This window comes from Saccostrea cucullata, unplaced genomic scaffold (genome assembly GCF_032062105.1).
Source record: "Saccostrea cucullata isolate Sc308-1 unplaced genomic scaffold, CSIRO_AGI_Scuc_v1 ctg118, whole genome shotgun sequence".
NCBI lineage: Eukaryota > Metazoa > Mollusca > Bivalvia > Ostreida > Ostreidae > Saccostrea > Saccostrea cuccullata.
The window spans coordinates 808,587-831,325 of record NW_026938921.1 but is presented as its reverse complement, the minus strand read 5'-3'; the positions used below and the strand labels follow the sequence as shown (position 1 = coordinate 831,325).

At 32.7% G+C, this 22,739-nt stretch overlaps 2 protein-coding genes and 2 long non-coding RNA genes across 4 annotated transcripts; all 4 read left to right on the top strand.

Moving 5' to 3' along the window:
• The first annotated feature begins 1,016 nt into the window (after window positions 1–1,016).
• Window positions 1,017–2,569, top strand: LOC134251779 (uncharacterized). Its single transcript, XM_062734194.1, has one exon. The coding sequence runs from the start codon at window positions 1,191–1,193 to the stop codon at window positions 2,286–2,288; it is 1,098 nt and encodes a 365-aa protein (XP_062590178.1). The 5' UTR covers window positions 1,017–1,190; the 3' UTR covers window positions 2,289–2,569.
• A 1,465-nt stretch (window positions 2,570–4,034) lies between these two features.
• LOC134251780 (uncharacterized) lies at window positions 4,035–6,693 on the top strand. The gene has a single exon (XM_062734195.1). The coding sequence runs from the start codon at window positions 4,693–4,695 to the stop codon at window positions 5,362–5,364; it is 672 nt and encodes a 223-aa protein (XP_062590179.1). The 5' UTR covers window positions 4,035–4,692; the 3' UTR covers window positions 5,365–6,693.
• Window positions 6,694–6,777: 84 nt separating this feature from the next.
• Window positions 6,778–10,041, top strand: LOC134251809 (uncharacterized). Its single transcript, XR_009988823.1, has 3 exons — window positions 6,778–6,905; window positions 7,184–7,778; window positions 9,602–10,041. It is a non-coding gene; the product is annotated as an uncharacterized LOC134251809 (long non-coding RNA).
• A 3,428-nt stretch (window positions 10,042–13,469) lies between these two features.
• On the top strand, window positions 13,470–15,965 carry LOC134251810 (uncharacterized). Its single transcript, XR_009988824.1, has 3 exons — window positions 13,470–13,683; window positions 15,420–15,480; window positions 15,696–15,965. It is a non-coding gene; the product is annotated as an uncharacterized LOC134251810 (long non-coding RNA).
• Window positions 15,966–22,739: the final 6,774 nt, after the last annotated feature.

Sequence of the window (22,739 nt, the reverse complement as noted above, 5' to 3'; positions counted from 1 at the left end):
GTTTTCTTGGGATGTAAAACGGGTTGGTCACATGATCAAATCCCATAAAGACCGAAGGGCTTTATGGAAGATTTGATCATGTGCCAACCCGTTTTACATCTCAATAAAACTCAAAAAATGATACCTTATTACTTATATTTACATTTGTGACTTATTCATACTTTATATTTGCCTGATTGTTACTTTTAACGTGTGAAATGCCTTAAATTTTCAAACCCAACGGCATGAATGTAATCCACTAAACGCGCGTCGACCCTTTATGACGTCACAGAGAAATTACGTCGAACGTTTATCCAAACGCACATCTATGACCTCTTGACCCCATACCTGTATTTACACAGTTGTAAAAACGCTTGCCTTTAGTAGTGTTATATAAAGGAAAACATTTGCAAATGTAAATATAATATCACATCCAATTCTATTCGAATTGGAGGCTTTTATCGAAGAAAGTGTTAATTTCCCATATTACAAAATCCATAGATCCGCCTATAATCCCTATAATCAATTAGAGTTATTCCCCCTGAGTCAACTTCCGTTAATCCTTTTTCATTCACAGACTATATGAATGAGGTTGGTGCAATTTTAAAGGATAATTTTTTGCAAATTTAGATATTTAGAAAAATAGTTAATGGGTATAATACATATGGATGTTTTTGTTATCTATTTGGTAGTTGTTTGCTGCAATCAATTTAGGAGTATTTTTTCATGATTTCCCGATGATCCTTGATTTTATAATGATAATTTTTTCTAGCGTCTGTTGTGGCCATTTTGTATTAGCCGACCACGTTGTATCTATATAAGTTTTCATTGTAAGTATGTGATAAGATATAATGATTATTAAGTCAATTATCTTGATCGTTAGGATTTATATCATATTGCTTTGGCTTAATTAAATTTTCTTTGTTTTATAAATTGATCCGACACGTTTCAGATTTCCATACCAAGGGGAGATAAAAAAAAAAAAAATAAATAAATAAAATAAATAAATAAAAAAAATAATAATAATAATAATAAAAAAATAATAATAATAAATAAATAAATAAATAAAAAATTAGGCTAACTTTATAAAAAGAAATAATAAAGCATGTGAGAATGAGGAGATAATTAATTTAAATTTCTTCTTACAAATATAAAAAATAATATATATATATATATATAAATAAAGAATTTTCTTTTCTTTTCTGAACACGATGCCACCGAGAGCTAAGAAGCGTAGAATGGCTCAACCAGCAGCGACTGCCACACAGCAGCCAAGTGGTAGTCAGGCTACGGTGTCTGTGAATTCCCAGACGTACTCGTCGACGGCGTCGGCAGGATGTCCAGTACATGTACCAATACCACCGACCCAGGCTCCATCAACTTCCGTTGTGGCGGAAGCGCAACCCATGTTGACGACAAGTGCAGGGCCATCCTTTGCACCGACCACCTCTGGAGCAACAATCTCAACTCCAACAGATGTTGGTACCACCCCTGCTCCTGTCCCATCAATACATATGATTGGTATGAATGTTTCTAGCACAGTCAAACAACGTATTATTAGTGGGCAGTATATTGATTTGGCCACATTGGTAACACCAAAATCAGGGTCTGATGAAAAGAAATTAGTTATGAATAGTATGGGTGAGATAATTTATAAAGATGCCAACCCAAAAAAGGTAGAAAATATTGAGCAATGGACTGACCTTATGCTCATATTTGCAAGTGTGTACTTGAGTGCACATCCCGCCAAGACTCTTGACCTACTTAAGTACATACAGACCGTAAGAATGGGTGTTAGCAGGGGGGCTATATCTTGGAAAGAATATGATACGCAGTTTAGGCTGCGCAAAGAGCAAAATCCTGTGTCTTCTTGGGGTGAAATTGACTCGGAATTATGGTTGATGTATATGCATTCTGGGCCCGCTTATAACGTAACAAATGCACCCAAAACCAATAATGATAAATGCTTCAATTTCAATTACAAGGGATCTTGTGACAAATTCCCATGCATGTATAAACACAGTTGTATTCGATGTGGTAGTAACCATCCACAGATACATTGCCTTACACAAGCCTCAAACACTGGGTCCGCACAAATATTTCGCCAACAAAATTCAAGTGGTCAATTCTATGGACAGTCAAGTTTTCGTCCACAAACCACCAATGCAAATACCAACTATAAGGGGTATTCAACCAATGCAAATACCAATTATAGGGGGTATTCCAGCAGCAACACCCAGCGCCCCACCTACTCAAGACCAAGATTCCGCACCCCGCAATCTATGGCGTCTAGGTTCAACGCCTATTAATGTACACGCCCTTAAAAAATGTCTCGTCCACTATCCTAACAGAATCATAGCAAATCGCCTAATCCAAGGGTTCTCTCAAGGGTTTAAACTTCATTATCATGGGCCTAGATTACCAATTCAATGTAATAATTTGAAATCCGCGGACGATCATCCTAATGAACTTAAAGAGAAAATCGATAAAGAAATTGAAATGGGGAGGATACAGGGTCCTTTCACGAAAATACCAATTTCTAATCTTAGGTTATCTCCAATTGGGCTAGTGCCGAAGGGGGATAATTTGGGCTGGCGTCTAATAACGCACCTCTCTTTCCCGAAGTTTAGTAGTGTAAATTCATATATAGATCCTTGTGAAACTGCTGTACAATATTCATCCTTTGATTCAGTGATTCAGATGATTGCTAAATTAGGGAAGGGGGCTTTCATAGGTAAGCGAGATATAAAATCCGCATTTCGACTTCTTCCAATATTTCCCGGCGATTTTGATCTCCTGGGTTTTAAATTTCAGGGTAATTATTTCATAGACAAATGTTTACCTATGGGGTGCTCCATTTCGTGTAAGGTTTTCGAGGATTTTTCTACAATTTTGCAGTGGGCTACGATACAGCGTTCTAAAACATCAACAATGGATCATTATCTAGATGATTTTATATTTGCTGGGAGGGATGCCCATTCCTGTCAAGATCTTATGTCGAATTTTCAAGACGTCTGCGATGATATAGGTGTTCCTATTGCCGAGGTCAAATCTGAAGGCCCTACTTTGGTTATGACATTTTTAGGTTTTGAGATAGATACTTATCATATGCTAGTTAAGATCCCCAATTCAAAATGCTTAGAGCTACAGGGTATTTTACACCATCTCGTTGTTCAACGCAAGATGACACTCCAACAATTACAATCTGTTTTAGGTAAACTGAATTTCTTTACAAGAGCCATAAGACCAGGTAGGGCATTTCTGCGTCGGCTTTATAATGCTACAATAGGAGTTTCAGAATTACATTATCACATAAGGATAACTCAATCAATGCGTCAGGACTTGTACATGTGGATTAATTTTCTTGAATCATTTAATGGGACTGTGTATTTTTTAGATATTGAGTGGACGTCAGACAACAACATTAATTTTTACACAGATAGTTCCGGTTCGTCTTACTTGGGATGTGGTGCTTATTTCAAAGGGGAATGGTGTTTTTACCCTTGGCCAGAGACCTGGGCGTCCAATGACCTACTTAAAGACATGACCTTTTTAGAGTTAGTTCCGGTGGTCTTGGCCGTCTATTTATGGGGTAACAAACTCGCTAATAAAAAGATCATTCTCCATATAGACAATCAAGCTGTAGTCGCTATAATAAATAAACTCACTTCTAAATCAGAGCGGGTCATGAAACTACTTAGACCATTTGTCCTTGCTTCTATGAATTATAATATTCTGTTTCGTGCAGTTTACATACCAAGTAAAGACAATGTAGTTGCTGATTCAATTTCTCGTAAGCAGTGGGCCAGATTCCGACAAGCAGCTCCACATGCCAGGGAACACCCTTGCCCAGTGCCCCTATCTTTCCGCAACATCATCTCCAGCCTGAGTTTGCTAAACTTTTAGACGCCTCAGTATCTGAAAACACACATAAATCTCATCGGGCTGGAATGGCAGCATATTACAAAGTATGTAGACTCATTGATTGCACGCCATGGCCCCCTACATTAAACTCAGTCGTGCAATTCGTTTTGCATTCATCGTCATCCGGCCTCGCATATGGTACCGTGAGGTCATACTTGTCTGCCATTTCATTTTATTGTAAATTGCAGAGTGTTCACGATCCAACCCCAGAGTTCTTGGTTACAAAGTTATTGCAGGGCATGAAACGTTTGAGACATAAAGTAGATACTAGACTGCCAATAACGAAAACAATTTTGCTAAATATTATTCAAGTTCTGCCCATAATATGTACCAATGCTTTTGAAACAGCTCTTTTCTCGGCTGCATTTTCCCTGGCATTTCATGGATTTTTAAGAGTTGGCGAATTAACAGTTAATACAAGAGAAGGTGATCAACAAAACACAATTCAATTCGACAATTTGTCCATTAATCACGAAACGCAATCTCTCTTACTGACTATCCGGTATTCGAAAACGGACCAGTTAGGTAAAGGCACAGTACTTCAAATAGATAAGCAGGGTGGTGTAGCATGTCCATATCAGCTCATTACTAAATACGTCAGCATCCGTCCAGAGGGTTCAGGTACATTATTTCGACACTTCGATTTATCCCCACTCACACGATATCAATTTACGGGGGTACTTTGTAAGGCAGTAAAGCACCTAAATTTGCCTGGTATCTCAGGATACAAATCTCACTCTTTTCGTATCGGCGCGAGTACTGATCTCGCGTTAAAAGGATTTTCAACTCATGACATTCAGAGATCTGGTCGTTGGAAATCTGATTCTTACAAATCCTACATTCGCATACCAAAGTTTTAATCTAATTTTAGATATACAGACAATATGGTTGGTGGGTTCATCAATAATCAAGCACGCCTTTTTGGAAGCTGTATTAAGACCAGGTGGTACAAATTTGACATTAGAAAGAAAACACATCTCACTGTGGTGGCAGGGTTATAGTGGCCTCCAGTTAAGTAAAACTAAACAAAAGATTAGAACTCTTGGAAAGGTGGGCCCTGTACCTAATTTCATCCTTATACATTGTGGGGGGAATGACTTGGGCAATGTATCGATCAGAAAAATAAGGGTGGTTGCAAAGCAGTTGGTTTTATTTCTAAGGAATCACTTTCGAAACAGTAGGATTATATGGTCATTTATACTTCCGCGTCTCCAATGGCGCTATTCAGCAAATTTAAAAGCTATGGAAAATGCACGCAAACGGGTTAATTCTGGTATAGCTGCAATTGTCTTGCAATCTGGGGGCGCAATAATTCGCCATTCAGACATTAAACCTGATCCAGCTTTATTTTTACAGGATGGGGTACACTTATCCTCGTTGGGGAATAACATTTTTCTAAACTCTCTCCAGGGGGGACTTGAGGCTATCGTTGCCCATGGTCAATCCTGCTTTCCCAATTAGCAAGGGTCCTGGGTACGGCTGTTCGTATATGCCGCTCTACCCCCACCATGGTGGCGGAGTTCCCTGGTTGAGTTTCATTCTGATCCTCATCTCAGGGAACTTGTGGCGTATAAGCGGCATTTTGGTAATTATATTGTAAGCTTTGACCTCTGCACCTCCCAGGGTCAATGCTTTCTATATATATATATGGTGAACTTTGAACTTTGATGTTGTGAACTTTGAACTTTTGATGTTGTATGAACTTTGACTTACCACTATATGAACTTTGACCTTTGGTAATGACCTTGATATATGATTTGCTTTGATGTTGAATGTTGTTTGTGCATTTGATTGGGGCATGCTCTTGTCTTGGCTGCCCATTGCCCATATGATATTGTTTGTTTTGCATTTGAAACTAAATAACAGCCGTGCCCATAATATCGCCACACTTTAATAAAATTAATTTCAAGTTACCATTTGTTTGCGTTACACTTTTCTGAGATAATATCACATCCAATTCTATTCGAATTGGAGGCTTTTATCGAAGAAAGTGTTAATTTCCCATATTACAAAATCCATAGATCCGCCTATAATCCCTATAATCAATTAGAGTTATTCCCCCTGAGTCAACTTCCGTTAATCCTTTTTCATTCACAGACTATATGAATGAGGTTGGTGCAATTTTAAAGGATAATTTTTTGCAAATTTAGATATTTAGAAAAATACCCTCCTCACCCAACCCTTATTCGAATAGATTTTTGCGCTGTGTTTTTCTTTCTATTGCAGCTGTCCTACAAAAGGATCACTTATTATCAAATGGTACGGCTGTTACAAGAAAAAGTCTACCTGGAGACCAACTTAGATGAACTTTTCGCAAACCTTGGCCACTGCTCCTCCCAGGGCCAATGTTTCCTAAACAGTGACTGATATATAAACGACAAGTAAAGAAGGCACATAAGCGGCATGTAATTCGTAATAAATATATCGTAAATAACACCTCTGGCGTATAAGCGGCATTTTGGTAATTATATTGTAAGCTTTGACCTCTGCACCTCCCAGGGTCAATGCTTTCTATATATATATATGGTGAACTTTGAACTTTGATGTTGTGAACTTTGAACTTTTGATGTTGTATGAACTTTGACTTACCACTATATGAACTTTGACCTTTGGTAATGACCTTGATATATGATTTGCTTTGATGTTGAATGTTGTTTGTGCATTTGATTGGGGCATGCTCTTGTCTTGGCTGCCCATTGCCCATATGATATTGTTTGTTTTGCATTTGAAACTAAATAACAGCCGTGCCCATAATATCGCCACACTTTAATAAAATTAATTTCAAGTTACCATTTGTTTGCGTTACACTTTTCTGAGATAAATAAATACGACTCATCACTGTATGAGTTGATACGAATTGAAATCCGCTATGGCAGTAAACAAACAACATGATGAACATGATGGGGATCCCAAATCTGAACGTCAATTTTCATGATTATTTCACGACGAAGATCATCACATCAATGAATCAAATAATACGGACATGCCTTTGGTATCAGCAGGTGAGAATACGTGTATATTGACTGAATAGTTTATAAGTTTAAAACGCAATTAGTTCACGTTCAAAAGAAAACTAAATGTACACGTACTATAAATAGATCTTCATATTTCAGTGTGCATATTTCGTATTGTTCAGCCAATTTTGTGTTGCTTTTAAACTTTGATGCCATTGACAATCACTCGAAAGTTCAAAGTAAAATAAAGTTGCCATAATAATGGATAGTTGTTTTCAATATGTGTACCAGTGTGTACATGTACCACTTTCACATTGAATTTTTAGGGTGCTGGCACCATATGCAACAATAGATCTACCTTCATCTGTGAATACATGTACCCACTTGCTAAGCCCACCATGAACTACGAAGGCCAATTAATATGTAAGGACACCAGTTAACAGGTAAATTTTTGTTTTGGTATTGAAAATTTCTGTATTTCTAAAATTTCAAAAATAAAGTCAAATTTCATTTGTGTCATTCTCATGATATTGCATTCATACAAGTTTATAAACATTTGATTTAATTATTTCGAAGAATAAGTGTTTGAAACACATAATACTTATGATGCTTGATTATTCATACAAACACATTATTTAAACACGTAATATCTATTTGAATGAATGCCGAGATATGGAACAAGCTGTTTTTGTAAACTGCTGTTGTATTTCCAATCTGCATAAAGTATGTGGTTAAAATTTCCATTTTCTCAATTTTTCAGACACTTTCCAATTATCGTACATCGTACATGGGTGGTCAAACTCACTGGATGGTTTATCAACACTCCCACGCTCATGAACAGCATTGCCCCAGGAATTTTGCCCTGAAGTAACATTGCAGTCTATTGTCTCCATTCTTTTTACAACCCTGGCAGCCATGCAGGTATGCAATCTATGAAAGCCATGAAGGGACATAGAATTTTTAAAAATTTATAAAAGTAAACCGAGTTCTCGATTTATACAATTCATTCTCTCGGATTGACAATCTTTCATAACAAATTGCCAATTCATTCTCACAGATTGTCAATTCGTTCCCTCAAATTACTCTTACTTTAAATGATCCATTCCCTCGGAATATATATAAAATACATGGTTACTTGAAATCTTGAAATATAAGCGATATTTGGGCAAGGGTAAGAAAATGTGATAGAGGGCGAGGCTTGATGAGCCCTCTTACGTTTTCGACCCGAGCCCAAATATCGCTTATATTTCAAGACAGTAACCATGTATTTTGTTTATCCTGCAACAAAATTTTATATTTGAGCATCCAAAACATGCTTATTCCGACAGATTTAGGCACATCTCTGCAGTTGAAACTATGAAGCCATGGCGTAAACATTGCAGTGTACGTGACGTCACAATGCTTTTGGAACATCGGAATACATGCACAAGACTTTATTAGGGCGGTGACTGGATAAAGCTTTGGTTTATTAGGTTACCTTTATTAGGTCAATGCAAGGGGTAGTTGCAGGATAAAAACCCTTCCCATGATTTCATTAACTAAAAATTATTTATCTGTACATATCGGATATGGTAATACATGTTTAAAGAATAGAATATTGTAATATTTTACACCCAACCTTTTATTACATATTACGGTCCAAAATGAGAAAAATACACATTGAATCAAAGTGAAAAAAAAATTGACCCAGGATCAGAAAACAATTCCTTGATTTAAATAAAACCTCACCTGAATTAATAAAAGATTTTAAAAAATGCTAATGTGGCTCAAAATATTGATTCATATTTTGGACAGTGTATGCAATAGAAGGAAGCAGCCTTTCAACTCAAACAAGACTGGTTGATGTGATACATGAACATTTTCAAATCCATATGCTAGTACTGATATTTGTACAACAAAAAATCTTAGAGGTTTTTGTATTAAGTGTATATTAGAATAATTGAAAGTCCTAAATAGTAAAAGTGAATATGGGTCCTGTGTAATCATAATATTTCTAAAATAAATATATGTTGAATTAGGTATGAAAGAGGTTGGAAATGACGGTTGCTGAAACAAAATAAATAGAACGCACAAATTGATTATAATGGTTGGATGTATCTGTACATATTTGTCATGAAATCCAAGAGCACAGATTGCCAAAACTGGAAGACTGACGTTGTAACAAATCGAGATCTCGAATTATTAATCTGTGAAAACGAATTACCAGTATGTAATTCGAGATCTCAAATTATGAATCAAGGGGGCGAATAAGTAATCCCTAAGATCAAATTGTGTAATTGGAGATCTCGAATTATAAATCGATGGAACGATTTAGTAATCCATGGGATTGGATTGTCTAATTCAAGATCTCATTTTTTACTTTTTTGAACATTGATGTGTCCCTTCATGGCTTTCGTAGCAAGCTAATTAATCTAATTAAAATTAGATATTCCATCCACTGCCAGATTTTTTTATATGTTGCTATAGCGTAAACAGAGGCTTTAGTCAGATTGCCATATATGCTATTTGTTTTAGTTCAGTAATTTTACCATGATGGTTTACTACAAGTTTGTTGAGTTATCAGTCCTGATACATTGACTTAGCAATATCATTTAACTACTTGAATCATATAATTAATACAATATTAATTTTAAAAGGAAAATCAAATAAATGTAGTATTTTTAGCATTCTTAATTTTATTTATAAATGTAAATTCATATACACAATGACATGTATCTGTTTCAAAATATATAAATCTTTTACAGGATAGAAGCTGATCACTTGTACTTGAGAGCAAATAATAATGTCTTGGACAAGTACAAGAATTTCCTCCAGTCTTACAGAGAAATGACAGTTGATAAAAGAATGGTGGACACAAAGTAAAAGTGCTCTTCAACATTTTGTTGAAGATTTCAGTCTGACTTGGAATTCGTCTTGCAATATTTCTGGATTTGTATATTTGGATATAAACATCACATTTTCAACTTATTGACTAAACAGTTTTGCATTAAATATTGCCAATGCTATGTATTATTATTATTTACCTCAAAGATAACATGTCAAGTCTTTATTGTACCCCTTAATCTCTGTTATACCACAAAAATCTTGTAATGAAATCAATTAGTTTATTTTTTCTTGTTAGATTAAATCCATGAAAATAAAAATTATTTTTAATGGCATCAAGAGAATGGATTTTTTTGTTTAACAAAAAGATTGTATACATGTTATGCTAGGGGTTTGTAAGAAGCAGACCAGAATTCTTTGCTTGCAAATTTTGTTGTTTGCCATTTTTATCACGTCAAATATTAAATGTTTTATCAATGATTGAAGCATTTCAAAATTGATATTTACTTACAATTTAAAGCAGAATTCTGTACTGATATGACCTTGACCCCCTTAAGAACAAGAGTCAAGGTCAATTTTTAATACAAAAATGTTATTTCATCTTTATGGCCCATATCTTGCATACAATATCATGAAATATACAAAAAGTGTCGAGAATGTGTCCAGAATGTGAAATAAAAAACATGTATATAGCCAAAAACTTTAAAAAGTTGTTGCTTAGCAACCACTTAAAGGTCATTAAACAGATATTTGAACTAATATGATGCATGGATATTGCAGCTCTGATCCCTTCTTGAGAGTATATTCAGAATTTTCCATTTCAGCATCCATTGTGTAAAATTATGGCAAGAACATTGAAAAGTGTTGAAAAAAATTGATGAAACTTTTGCACTTATTTGACCTTTGACCTCCTAAAAATAGTTCTAATGAGGTCAAACTTTAAGACAATTTATCTGCTGTTCATCCCTTGTAATTCTATGACCTCACATCTAACTTTTATATGTGCTGGGATGCATAAATGTGTCTAGGATGAGTAATAAACGAAAATTCTTGCCCGAAAATCAAAAAATTCTGGGTTGCTAAGCAACCGCTTTTAAGTAGTTATATCCAGAATTGATAAAAAAGTTTATATGTTTTATGTAGTACAGTATCATGCTCTTTTGTGAGTATATTCAAAATTTCTATTTCAACATACATCATAGTAAATATTTAGCTTGAAGATTAAAAAGTATCAAAAAATCCCATAAAATTTTGCACTTAATTGACCTTTGACCTCCATTTTTACTAATAAGGTCAGTTGTTGAGTATCTGAATAGTCATAAAATATCATCTCTAAGACATTGCCTACAAAATGGTATGCAATATACCTAGCTTTCACCTTGAATAAAAAAGTTGGAAATAATTTAATAATGTCATATCAAAAAGTCTCCAAAGTCACCTAAAATGTGCCGGTAGAGAAAGGGTTAAACTGCATGAAAATTATTGTAATGTTATAATTAGTAAATCATCTATGATGACAAGTCGAATCTTCATAAAACTTCATAGACCATTAGACATGACGAGATAAAACATCTACTCAAGGTCAATCTGACATCCACTACTTTTTACTACTTTAAGACTTTAGTTTTAAGAGTGAGATGCAGCAACCTTTATTTGTAAATAACCAATAGAAATGATGTATACATGCAGTAATTTCACATGCAGTTATTTCATATACCAGGCTTTTATAAAACTTGTTTTTTGTTATGATACCGGACTATCTCGGTATTTCAACAATTTGAATTTTAAAAAATAATTTCATAAACGCTCTTCAATCAATGTGAAACCACTATATCTAAAAATTAAAGTTTGAATTCATTTGTTCTATATAAGACAAATTCGGGTTGTTATTCATTAAGGAATAAAGCTCCCCTGCTCTAAATTACATTTTCTTAAAACACCTTAACGTTGATTTTCAGGATAGACTTGTAGCATTGGATTCAAATGGAAAATGCATGAAGCATGAGGTATGAAGTGGTGCTTAGTTTTCAGAAATAATTTTTATTGCGGACAATGGTGCTAAGAAATTGGCAGTTCATTAAAACAACATTAAATTAGAAATATGAGGTATATGCATAAATGATAATTACCTTCATATCCATTAAATTCCTATCTACAAATTAAAACAGTCCTGCTTCGTAAGTCAGAACATATAATCACAATGTTACCTGTACTTGTAAGAAAAGAATATATCTACCAAGAAGAGTTATATTTCTTGAAATATTTTGTCTATGGAAAAATGTGTGTAATACTTATTAAAAGATTTTACATATGGTACATAATACATAGCTGTCTTTTAAAATTGTGATTAAAAACTAAAACTGCGTACATTTGTACAGATTTAAAAAAAACATTAATTCTAAATTTTTTCATGTCAAATATAATTAAACAAAATACGAAAAATATAGCAAAAAGGAACTATAGGACCATTTGTCTGACTTGTGTTGGGTTTGAATGACTAGACGTTTGGACTCTCTGGCGAAATGTACTGAGTCTAACATTAGACAGCTTATATTTTACACCAAAAGATTTTTGAAAATACCATTCGAAATAGTTTCAATGAAATATATGGAGATAACGAACAAAATTCAAGATCAAAAGTCCATAAAATAATACAAAATAGGAGCAGAGAAAACACGGACCTCCAAAACATCAGAGTAGGGACCAAGTGCCATGGAGGAGTGAGCATCCCCTTTCGCCCTGTCACGTCATGATCGGGAAATATCCGTCGTCAATCCAGTGTATAAATAATGGCCTAACAATTAGTATATTAGTATATATGTAAAACGTCAGTCAACATTTGACTCAATGATAAATTATATTTACTGACAATGTCATCGACATTATAAATATAAGTTATTCAAATTCATCTATTTACAAAAAACAAAATAAAGTAAAAATTATTAATTTTATATTCATCAGTAAAATCAAATCAGTTATGGTTAAACGTTGATATCATAATTAAACCTACAAACTTGTATAGTGCGGTGACCTTTAATCAGTGGAAAAATTATATGGGGTCATCTCAGGTAATTTATATGTAAATGGCGTATCATGTTTGCAAAGATAAAAACTAGGTACGGAATTCGAAGGTCATTGATTAGCACAAAGTGCATCTTCTGAATTGACCTCTTAGGATATTCACTGCCTAACAATCTTAAAAGTGTTTGGGGAAGTGAGCTAGTTTATACTTAACCCTTGACTAGTATCTGTATTCATTGCTGGTAAAAATGTTTTTTAAAGTTTTATTGATGATCAAAAGTATACTATTCTCAATTGTTGGATTTATAATAAATTATTGATACATGAACCGTATGAAGATATCGAACAGTATTCAAGACCAAAAGTCCATAAACAATACAAAATAGGAGAAGAGCAAACACGGACCTCCGAAATATCAGAGGTGGCATCAGGTACCATGTGTATGAATAATTAGAACACTGCTTCGGGTAAACAAGATCATTATAACTATACCAGATACATCATATAAACTGTATACACATCACTAATCCTGTATTTGATCACTTAAAGAGAAATCAGCTGTCATGTTTATAAAAATACATGTTAAAGAATTGAAAAAAAAACAAATTTTGGAAGTATTAATTTTTGATCGACTGAAACATAAATTTTTCAAATAAGTTTTTTAAATGAACAATTAATGAATTTTCCACAAATAATGAAAAATAATTGCACTTAAATTTCGGCCTCCGCTGAGAAGTCACTCATTATTACCGCAACAAGAGAGTTTTACTCACTAGAAAATCTATAAGATATTCATTGACGAAGAAAAAACTGCGTAGTAAGAAGTCATGATGCCGCGAGTAAAAACACTTGACACGTGATCTGTAAATAAAATGAGCAGATAAAAAGGTTAAAATACGCAGTTTATCGTTCATTTGGATTTAGATTAAGTAAACTACTCAAATAATTGTACTCTTGAACGTGTGCACAAGAGTCACAAAAGGTATGTGTTTAAGAAAATTATTAAGTTATCTTTTTTGTCCTGTCTTTAATTTTTTTATTCTTTCTCTTAAAAAACACCTTTAGAATACAAAATATAAATAAATTGAAAATTATAGGCTTTAGATTAATATCGTGAGACAATAAAAAAATAATAAATAATGTACTAGTACTCCTTGAAATGAAAATGAAAATAAATTACAGAAATCGTTAAAATGTTTGTCGAACATACCGGTACGACTCAGAAAAATAATTCAATTATGTTTTTAATCTAACTGTTTTAATTCAAATTTTAAAGTCTATTTCAAAGGTTTATAAATCTTATTCGAAATATTGTTCTTTAAATTCATATTTCTATTTCAGTATTTCTGTTATTAAGTTGCCTCCTAAAACCAATCGCAACTCGACACATCAAAATTATATTGCTTTCTATCATTGTATCTTTCTGTCTGTCTGTTTCTCCGCAAAATCTTCAGCCTTGTCCACTTCTTTTGATTTTTGTAACCTTAATATTTATATGTCGCATTTTATTCTTTATTGCAAGACCTCGACCTCTCTTTAGAAATTAACAAATCTTATATTGACCTCGAATGTTGAACTCTTTGAATGGTGTTATACAAACTTGATATGATCAATTTTTCTCTGCACCACTTTTGCTAAACATTTTCTTATCCTTAATAGTGATGATTTTTTGTTTGTAGATTTTTCTATCATCTTTTCTCCATTACTTTTGGATAAACGTTGTCAAATTATATGTTTTTTTAAATCAATAATTTGTAAATTTGGTGGGGTGATATGCATGTGCCACTGATTTTGTTTCTAATAATTCCTTTTATTTTCTTGCTGTATGTCATGTAGTTTTTAATTTATAAATCTGATAAAATATTTAATAGCTTCACCATTTAATGCAGTTTTTGATATACATGTAATATTTATACCTACCATGTCTATAAATATATAAATCTGAATATGTGTTTTTACAAATACAAAGTAAAGATTTTTTATTTAAACTTCAGTTATATGTAATGGATTTTTTAAACCGTACAGTAAAAGCTACACAACCAAGTTCTTATGTATATCTGCCTATGAATGACACCTCACTTGAAAGGTTAAAATTTGAGTCAGATCGTGACCTTACAAGTTTGATACATAAAATGTGAACTATTTTTATAACTACGTAGTAATAGGCCACTGACGTACGTTGTTTTGTTGGGACCTCGAATAAAAAACTTGAGTCAGCGCGTAACCTTAGAAGCTTTGTACTACGCATATAAGGTGAAATATGTTATATCCTCGTAATCGCTTAACGACAGTGCAATGCGAACATCTGCAAATAGCTGTATTTTTAATACTGCGTTTAAGTCGCAGGGGATCGTAATCTAATTTTAGAACTGCGTAGACAGCAGCCTGAATGATTTTGATTTTAAGAAAGAGAGATTAATTTATTCTTTGTTCGAAGTACTTCCCAGGGCTATATTTACAAGAAATAAAGTTAGCTGTGTCAATGATTATTCCAAAGATTTTGAACCAAAATTATTTTTCAAATACGTATTAAAAATAACGATAGCAATTTAACTGAATTTACATAAAATTGGATTGCCTTATTTTGTTTTTCTTACAGTGGCAGATTTGTGTTTTAAATTATTTCTTACTTATTAAATTGACATAAACATGACAGTTTAGTAGCCGTCTAATACGAAAATTAAATTGGAACGCTTACAATGTTTTGTATAATTTCAGATCCCAAATAATCAGCTCAAACCTTATAGGGTTAATAAAGAGTTCTCATCTCAATTTTAAGGTATAGTTATTTTTCTTTACATTAAAGTTCAGAATAAAAAAATATCACGTTTTACATTCAGTGATGATTCAAGGGGAAAAGATTTTAAATTGTACACATTCTCATGAGACATACATAAACTTATTAACGTAATCTAATTAAACTTGAGAGCAAATGGTTAAATTTTCTTTTTTCTGAAAACAAATTTGATTAATTTTGATGTTATCAATTTATAGATTTTTTTGAACAACCACAAAAGACAGCAAAATGAAGATGTTTTGTGTGAAATGTAATAAAGAAACCGAATGCGATGTGGACCCCACGATCCCGGAGACTGATAACCCAAAAAGACAAAATACAATACGAGTTTCGGGAACTTGTAAGGAATGTGGCTCCAAGACCTCCAAAATTGTCGGTTAACGGAGAGATTTCTTTATATCGGTTCATAATTTTATTCCCCTCTGTATCAGAGCATGTTTTACTTTTTATACGTATTAAATATTATGAAGTAATCAATAATGTTTTGGATATTTTTTTTAAATGTATATTTTTTGCTTACCATATTTGTAAATGAAATTGAATTTGTCAAAAATAACAAATAATAAGACCCCAGCCCCCAGCTCGGTGTATTTATTTTAATATCCTTAGCCATTAAATATTTTTTGGCAATTATCAATATTCTAGAATATTATTGAAAAATTACATAAGTCTATTTACATTTTTTGTCACCTCTAAATATCCTGAACAGGTTTCTTTTAGATTTGATAATTCATCAATTCAAAAACTCTGTAAAATGCAACGAAAAATCTCACTTACATGTACTAAATAGAGGTATCTAACGATAATAATCATTATTAATTAGGTAAAACACATCAATCATGTATAGTTTTATATTAAAGAAAGTTGATTTTTTTTTCATATATCACAAAAATATCCCTATAATTACCCAGTGAATCACATGATACGTAAGGCGATCATCTTAACTTTAAATTTTTTGACTTTGCACCCTTATGCGTATTATTTCAATTTTTTATCCCCGCTTAAAAAGTGGGAGTGTATATATTGATCGGGATGTCCGTCCGTCTGTCTGTCTAGCTGTACGTCCGTTCGTCTGTAACGCTTAGTGGAACCAATCTCTTATCCGCAACCTCTGAATGAAATTAAATAAGACTTTCACATTATCTTTGTTACATATGCCATTGCGTACCTCGTATTTTATTTTTTGATCCGACACAATATTCAGGTTTCCCAAAGCCATACATGGACAATGCCATTCTTCCTATAATATTGTCGAGTATTCGTCGCTTATCCGCAACTCCTATACCACTGAATAAAATTTTCTGATACTTTCACCGATTCTTTATAGCAAAATGCCATAGTGCACCTCTTATTTTACTTTTTGACCTGATACTTATTTCGGGTCTCCCAGAGCAAAACAAGGACTTTGCCATTTTAATTATTAGGAGGCTGGGGGAGTGATATCATTTATTGACTTCACAGTACCTGTACCTCTAATTTATGATAATAGTTCCAACTCACTGTATGAAAGATTTAGCAGTCAGTCCTATCAGGCAGACAATGTATATTAAATGTTCATTTTTAAAAAAAGGAAATCTCATGTAATAGTCATCTACAGCCCCAGCGATCGGGAAAATAGCTTAAAAGTCGTTGTATGATACATTTGTTTCGAAATTCTAAAAGAAAGCATTTATAGATTCGATTAAATTATGTTTCTCTATGCTTTTTAATATTCATACATGTAAAATCATTCGCAAGGCGTTAAAGTGTTTGTTTTACGAGAGTCGCAAAGTAATTAAGGAGATAGGAGATGATCATTTTGTCAAATATTCAAGACGTGAAGAAACCGAGTTCCCTTAACGCAGTAGCTCCTAATACAAATAATATTTGTCTACTCAAAAGCTTAATATAGAGTACAAGTCTAAAGCTGAAGCCTTAGGCCGTGAAGAGATTGTGTATCAAAATCATTGATTAAAACCCAAAGACTTAAAAACTTATAAAAATGGAGATACCAAACAGTAATCGAGCTTAAATGTCCATCTTAACACTATAAAACGTGAACAGAGCAAACATGGACCTCCTAGAAACATTACAGTTGGGATCAATTGCCTCAAGGGAACGAGCATCCCCTGTCGACTGGTCATACCTGCCATGTGCACCTTGTCATGATCGATCAACCGACAAAATCTGTAGACAAACCAGTCAGTAAATACTGGCTGGCTGATCATCAAAAAATCTCCACGACAGATGAAACTTATGTGAAAGGTTTCCGAAGAAGCGAAGATTCTTATCTGATTTAATCATGACCACGGGGTCAGAGGAGTGTTAATTCAAGGAATGAAAGGTGAAATTTAAAACCATCGATTGGGAGAAACATTTAATGAACTTTCCTGAAGAAATGCGGATTCAGAAACTCCGTATTCTTAGGGTGCTTGAAGCAAAAATGTGGGTTACAATTTTTCAGAAGTATTTAAAAATGTTATTAATTATTTTGAAAGAACAACATTAACAAGACGAAATATACCCAGAATGATTTTATTTTCAATCAGCTTTAATAATTTTATTCTTTTACATATAAAACAGACATTCAAGTGAAGTAATGTATCGGAGGATCATAATCATTTACGACTCCTCAATGGGTTTTAAATAAGGTCATATAAACGCACGAATTGATATATTATATTGTTTTGTCCATAAACATCTCTGATAAATTTGTGAAAAGAAATAGAAATTCATCTTGACTTAATTTTAAAAAAATGCAGAATTAAAAAAAAATAATTTCAGTTATCTTGCTAAATATTTCTTTTGGCTTTCTCTGTCCTTTAAAATGGTGTTGTTGCAATTGGAATGATACATCTTTCTAGTTAATAAACAGACACAATTTTCTAATTCTATTACAATACCTGAACAGTTCTAGAAGACATGAAACAGGTCAGGAAAATTTTGCAAGCCAAACTGACCTACTAAATTTAACTGCGTAGTAGGCAAATCAATATAGACAAAAACATTCCTGTAAGGGTCAATACCCTGGCTACAAGATCTGAGCGAGTACACAGTCCCTCTAATTCACTGAATTAGTTGATGCGCAGATTATTGATCATATGACCGAGATTACCAGAACTTATTTCTTAGGTGGGAAAGTAGTTTCGGTAATTGAATTTAATAGATTTTATTATTAGACCTCTTAGATATCTAAAGATATACACATAGAGATACGTTTATTGAACGATAATAAGGAAAACTCAAACGGTTAATTTATTGTCGATATTACATTCATTTTGATATTCAAAAGTAGCGCATACAAGAAATATGTGAAGACTCCTACCTTAAACATGTAAAACAATTTTGAAAAATAAACGATGAAGTGCAGAATTTTTTATTCATTAATAGGCAAATTTTCTTTCTTAGACATAAATGAGACTTTTGTACATGCACAATTTTAATTTAAAAAATAAGCATTTTTTGGGATCAAATTTGCATAAAAAAGTTTTTCTATGAAATATAAAAATAACTCATAAATATGAATCTTAATTACTCTTCAATATTTTTTTCTTTTAAGAAGAAAGTAGTAAGTAATGAATGTCTGATTTTTTTTTTAGTCTAATTTTTATAACTCTTTAATAAAAATTAAAAAAAAAATTCATTGAAGATGTCAAAAAACTTCCCTTTATATGTGTCCTAGTAAAAATTGAACCAAGTTCTCTTAATGCAGTTGTACTATCAAATATTTACAAAGTTAACAAACAATTTTTATGGAGAGGAAAAAACTTTTGCTACCTCTAACATCAAGGACTTGCCTAATAATGGCCATTTCACTCAAGAAAATAGATATCGTTGTTTTCACTGGAAATACATTAACACATCCTATATTCTATTTGGTAACCTTGGTAATCATGATCAATAACTAAAGAAAACAGACTCATTTAGATCTCATTGATTTTTTTTCGTCACAGAGTGCCTGTTTTTTATATTCAAATTATTTATGAAAAGTCAATGAAGCTTCTTTGTATAATTACACAAAATTTAAGTATGCACATGTATAAGGTAGTGGACTTTTTCCTCCCATCAATTTCTGATCGTCAAATTACGTAGTAAGAAAATAAAAAAAAGAATGAATCAGTAAAGACAAAAACTGGCCTAATGCAAATTTATCTATAAATAGTTTGACTTGAATCCATTAGATTCCTGAAGATAATTTGATAAATTAAAATCAGTTATAATAACTGAAAATGAACAAAGGGACTGGAATAAAAATGTGCAAGTTAGTCTGACCCACTTATCAAACTGCGTAGTAGAGAGAGGTGTTTACAATCAATATAAAAACATCCTGATGGTGCCAGAATAGGGCAAGCTATATAAAAATAAGCTGATGCGCAGAATGTAGAATATTTGACCGAAATCAACAAAACCCCTCACTTTAACTTTGTGTTGGAAAAATCTTGAAAGGTATGTATGTAGTTAGACGTTTTACATTTCCCATTACATTTCTTTACTCTTTTTCATTATGTCCGAAAAAGCATTTTATGTTTATTATTTTATATTTATTTGATTTTTTTTAATTGATACCTCAGTTCAAAAGACAGCAAAAACAAATAAAATACACTAAAAGAATGCGAGGTTATTGTCATTGTGACGTAGAAAAGATCTCAAAGAGTTGTGCATGAATGTCATTTGATTTTGAATATTTCATTTGAATAGATGTAATTAATCTTTGAAAAAGACAATTTTTTGTTTTGTTTTTATGATACTGTTGAACAGAATACTCATTTTAAATACTTGTAACTTAGCAAAGCAGCAACCTTAGTTATATGATTCCAAAAAATAAGATAAATATAGTTGTATACAAGGCTTTTTCAAAAATTCTTTGACAATTTTTATTTCATTTATTTATTTTGGTCATTTTGAATGGTCATAGGAATTGTTTTTAAAATATTTGATATAGAAACGATGTCAGGTCAGAACTTTTTGTAAGGTTGTGAGTATTGCAATTATTATATGGTAAATGAATCAAATGTTTTCAAATTTATATTTTATTTTTTTTTTATTTTAACTAATTTTTTAAAATTATGTACCAAGTTAAGCTTTTTCAGCAAAATTTAATATATCACTGATAAAGCGGCTTTATAATATATGTCTGTCTCAAAATAGTTTGTGTTTAATTTCCTCTCTTGAATTAAAAAAAATCTCATTTTCAAAATGCTAATTCAATATAGCTAGGAATATAAAAACAAAATTTCTTTAATCTAATAAGAACGCTTTGAAGAATTCATGAGCATAAAAAGAAAAGCATTGATATTTTTTACATTATTTTCACCCACTATTCTATAAACAGTGTATATACATATAATATGCGAAGAATTTTTTTTCTTTTGCATAGGGTTTTATGTCTCTCTCAGTTGCTTCTATATACGAGAAAATGCTTCAAATGCAGTTTCTAAAACGAGGCAAATTATTGGCAAAAAAATTGATGAAACAAGAATATGAACAGTCTCGCTAAATTAATCAGTTTGTAAGTTCTGTGGTTGATACAATGACCTTGTCAGCAAATACAGTCTATCCTTAGATTAATTCTGAATGAAGTTTTTCATACTAATTGTTAGGCTGATATATCATGACAAGCAGTATGCTGCAGGTGTGACCGGTCGGCAGGTCTTATGTTTTAGAGGTCCATTTTGCTATAACACTGATTTCTATTGTTTAAATTGACTTCTTTAATACGGTGTGTTATCTCCACACTTTATCAAACAACAAAATTCACTTGTACTTAAGCAACATTGTAAAAAAAATCAGTATATCTTTCTGCCTTGCATGTAGCCTTTTTGTCCCCTGCTGAAAGTGGGGAATATTAATTTCGGTTTGTCTGCCCGTCCGTCCGTCTGTGATTCTGTCTGTCTGTAACGCTTTCATTTCCACGCGATATCTCAAGAAGCCTTCGAGCTTTTGTAATAAAATTTACACAATAACTCCTTATTTTCTAAGAAAGATTCTCATTGATTTTAAAGTCAAAAGGTCAAGGTCATAAAAACTCTGTTTTAACACGTTCGTTTCCTCGTGATATCTCGAGAAAAGAAGCGTTTGAGCTTTTGCAATGACATTTATACCACAACTACCTTTGGCCTATGGAAAACTTCTTTTGATTTTGAGTTTAAATGGTCAAGGTAATAAATTCAAGAATTATGTATGTTTTAAAAATTTCGTTTCTACGCGACATCTCGGAGAGAGTTTGAGCTTTTGCAATGACATTTATTTTACCACAACCCCCTTTGGCCTAAGGAAGTCCCCTGTTTATTTTTTAGGTTAAAAGGTCAAAGGTCAATGTCGTACATTCATACATTCAGCAGTGTGTGTGTGTGTGTGTAAAACTTTGACTTCCGGGCGATACATGTAGAAGATTTTGAGTTTTTCAAATAAAGAACAAGGTTCACTTTTGCTTTTTTTAGCCCTGTGAATTTCTGAAAAACCGAAACTGCTTAGTTTTAGTTAACAATGCATTGAATATCAATTAGATCTTTAGTGATTGCGTATCTATAAAAAAAATGACGTAATTTTCTGGCTAGTCAATGCATTATGACGCCACGAAATGCGTCAATTTCCTCATATTCTAAAAAAGTCTACAAAAAACCGCCAATTTTGAAATTTTTTTTTTGATATTCAATATATATATTTAATATATATCTGATCTAAAAACAGTAAATGTTAGAACTGTTTCTGAGACATGTTTTATTTTTTTAGATCAGAGAGTGCGCTCATATTATTTTTCTTCGCTTAAAGTACTCAAATATATCTGTTTACCTTAATATTCAAGAGCATTGCAATTTCATAAAGCCAGTTCTCCAAGACCTGGACATTTAAGAGAAAAATTTTGATAGGAAGTGAATGCACTAAGTCTCTATTTTATTTTGATGCTTCAAATGGAACATGAAGTGTTAATCGTCAATTGGTATATCTATAGGACCTTTGTATGCATAAAGTGAACCAAGCTCTTTTATACCTTAACTCCCCATGTCCCTCTTGCTCTTTTTAAAGTGCCCCACCTCCTCGAGCCTCCTCCTCCACCCCAGCACATTCGCTTATTTTTTCCTTCAGCCGGGGGGGGGGGGCACAGATGCTCTGAATTAGCTTGTTAATTGTATGTTTGAACCTCTGAATGATAATATATATGCAGTTGACCATTGCTACAATGGTACATGTACTTTATTAAAAAAAATAAATAATTGTTAGAGGGAAATAGAATTATTGAGTTGGACACCTATGTTATTATT

What these genes read in the sequence shown, in the direction of transcription:
- LOC134251780 (XM_062734195.1), top strand. Translation starts at nt 4,693, where the DNA reads ATGACATTCAGAGATCTGGTCGTTGGAAATCTGATTCTTACAAATCCT.
- LOC134251779 (XM_062734194.1), top strand. Translation starts at nt 1,191, where the DNA reads ATGCCACCGAGAGCTAAGAAGCGTAGAATGGCTCAACCAGCAGCGACT.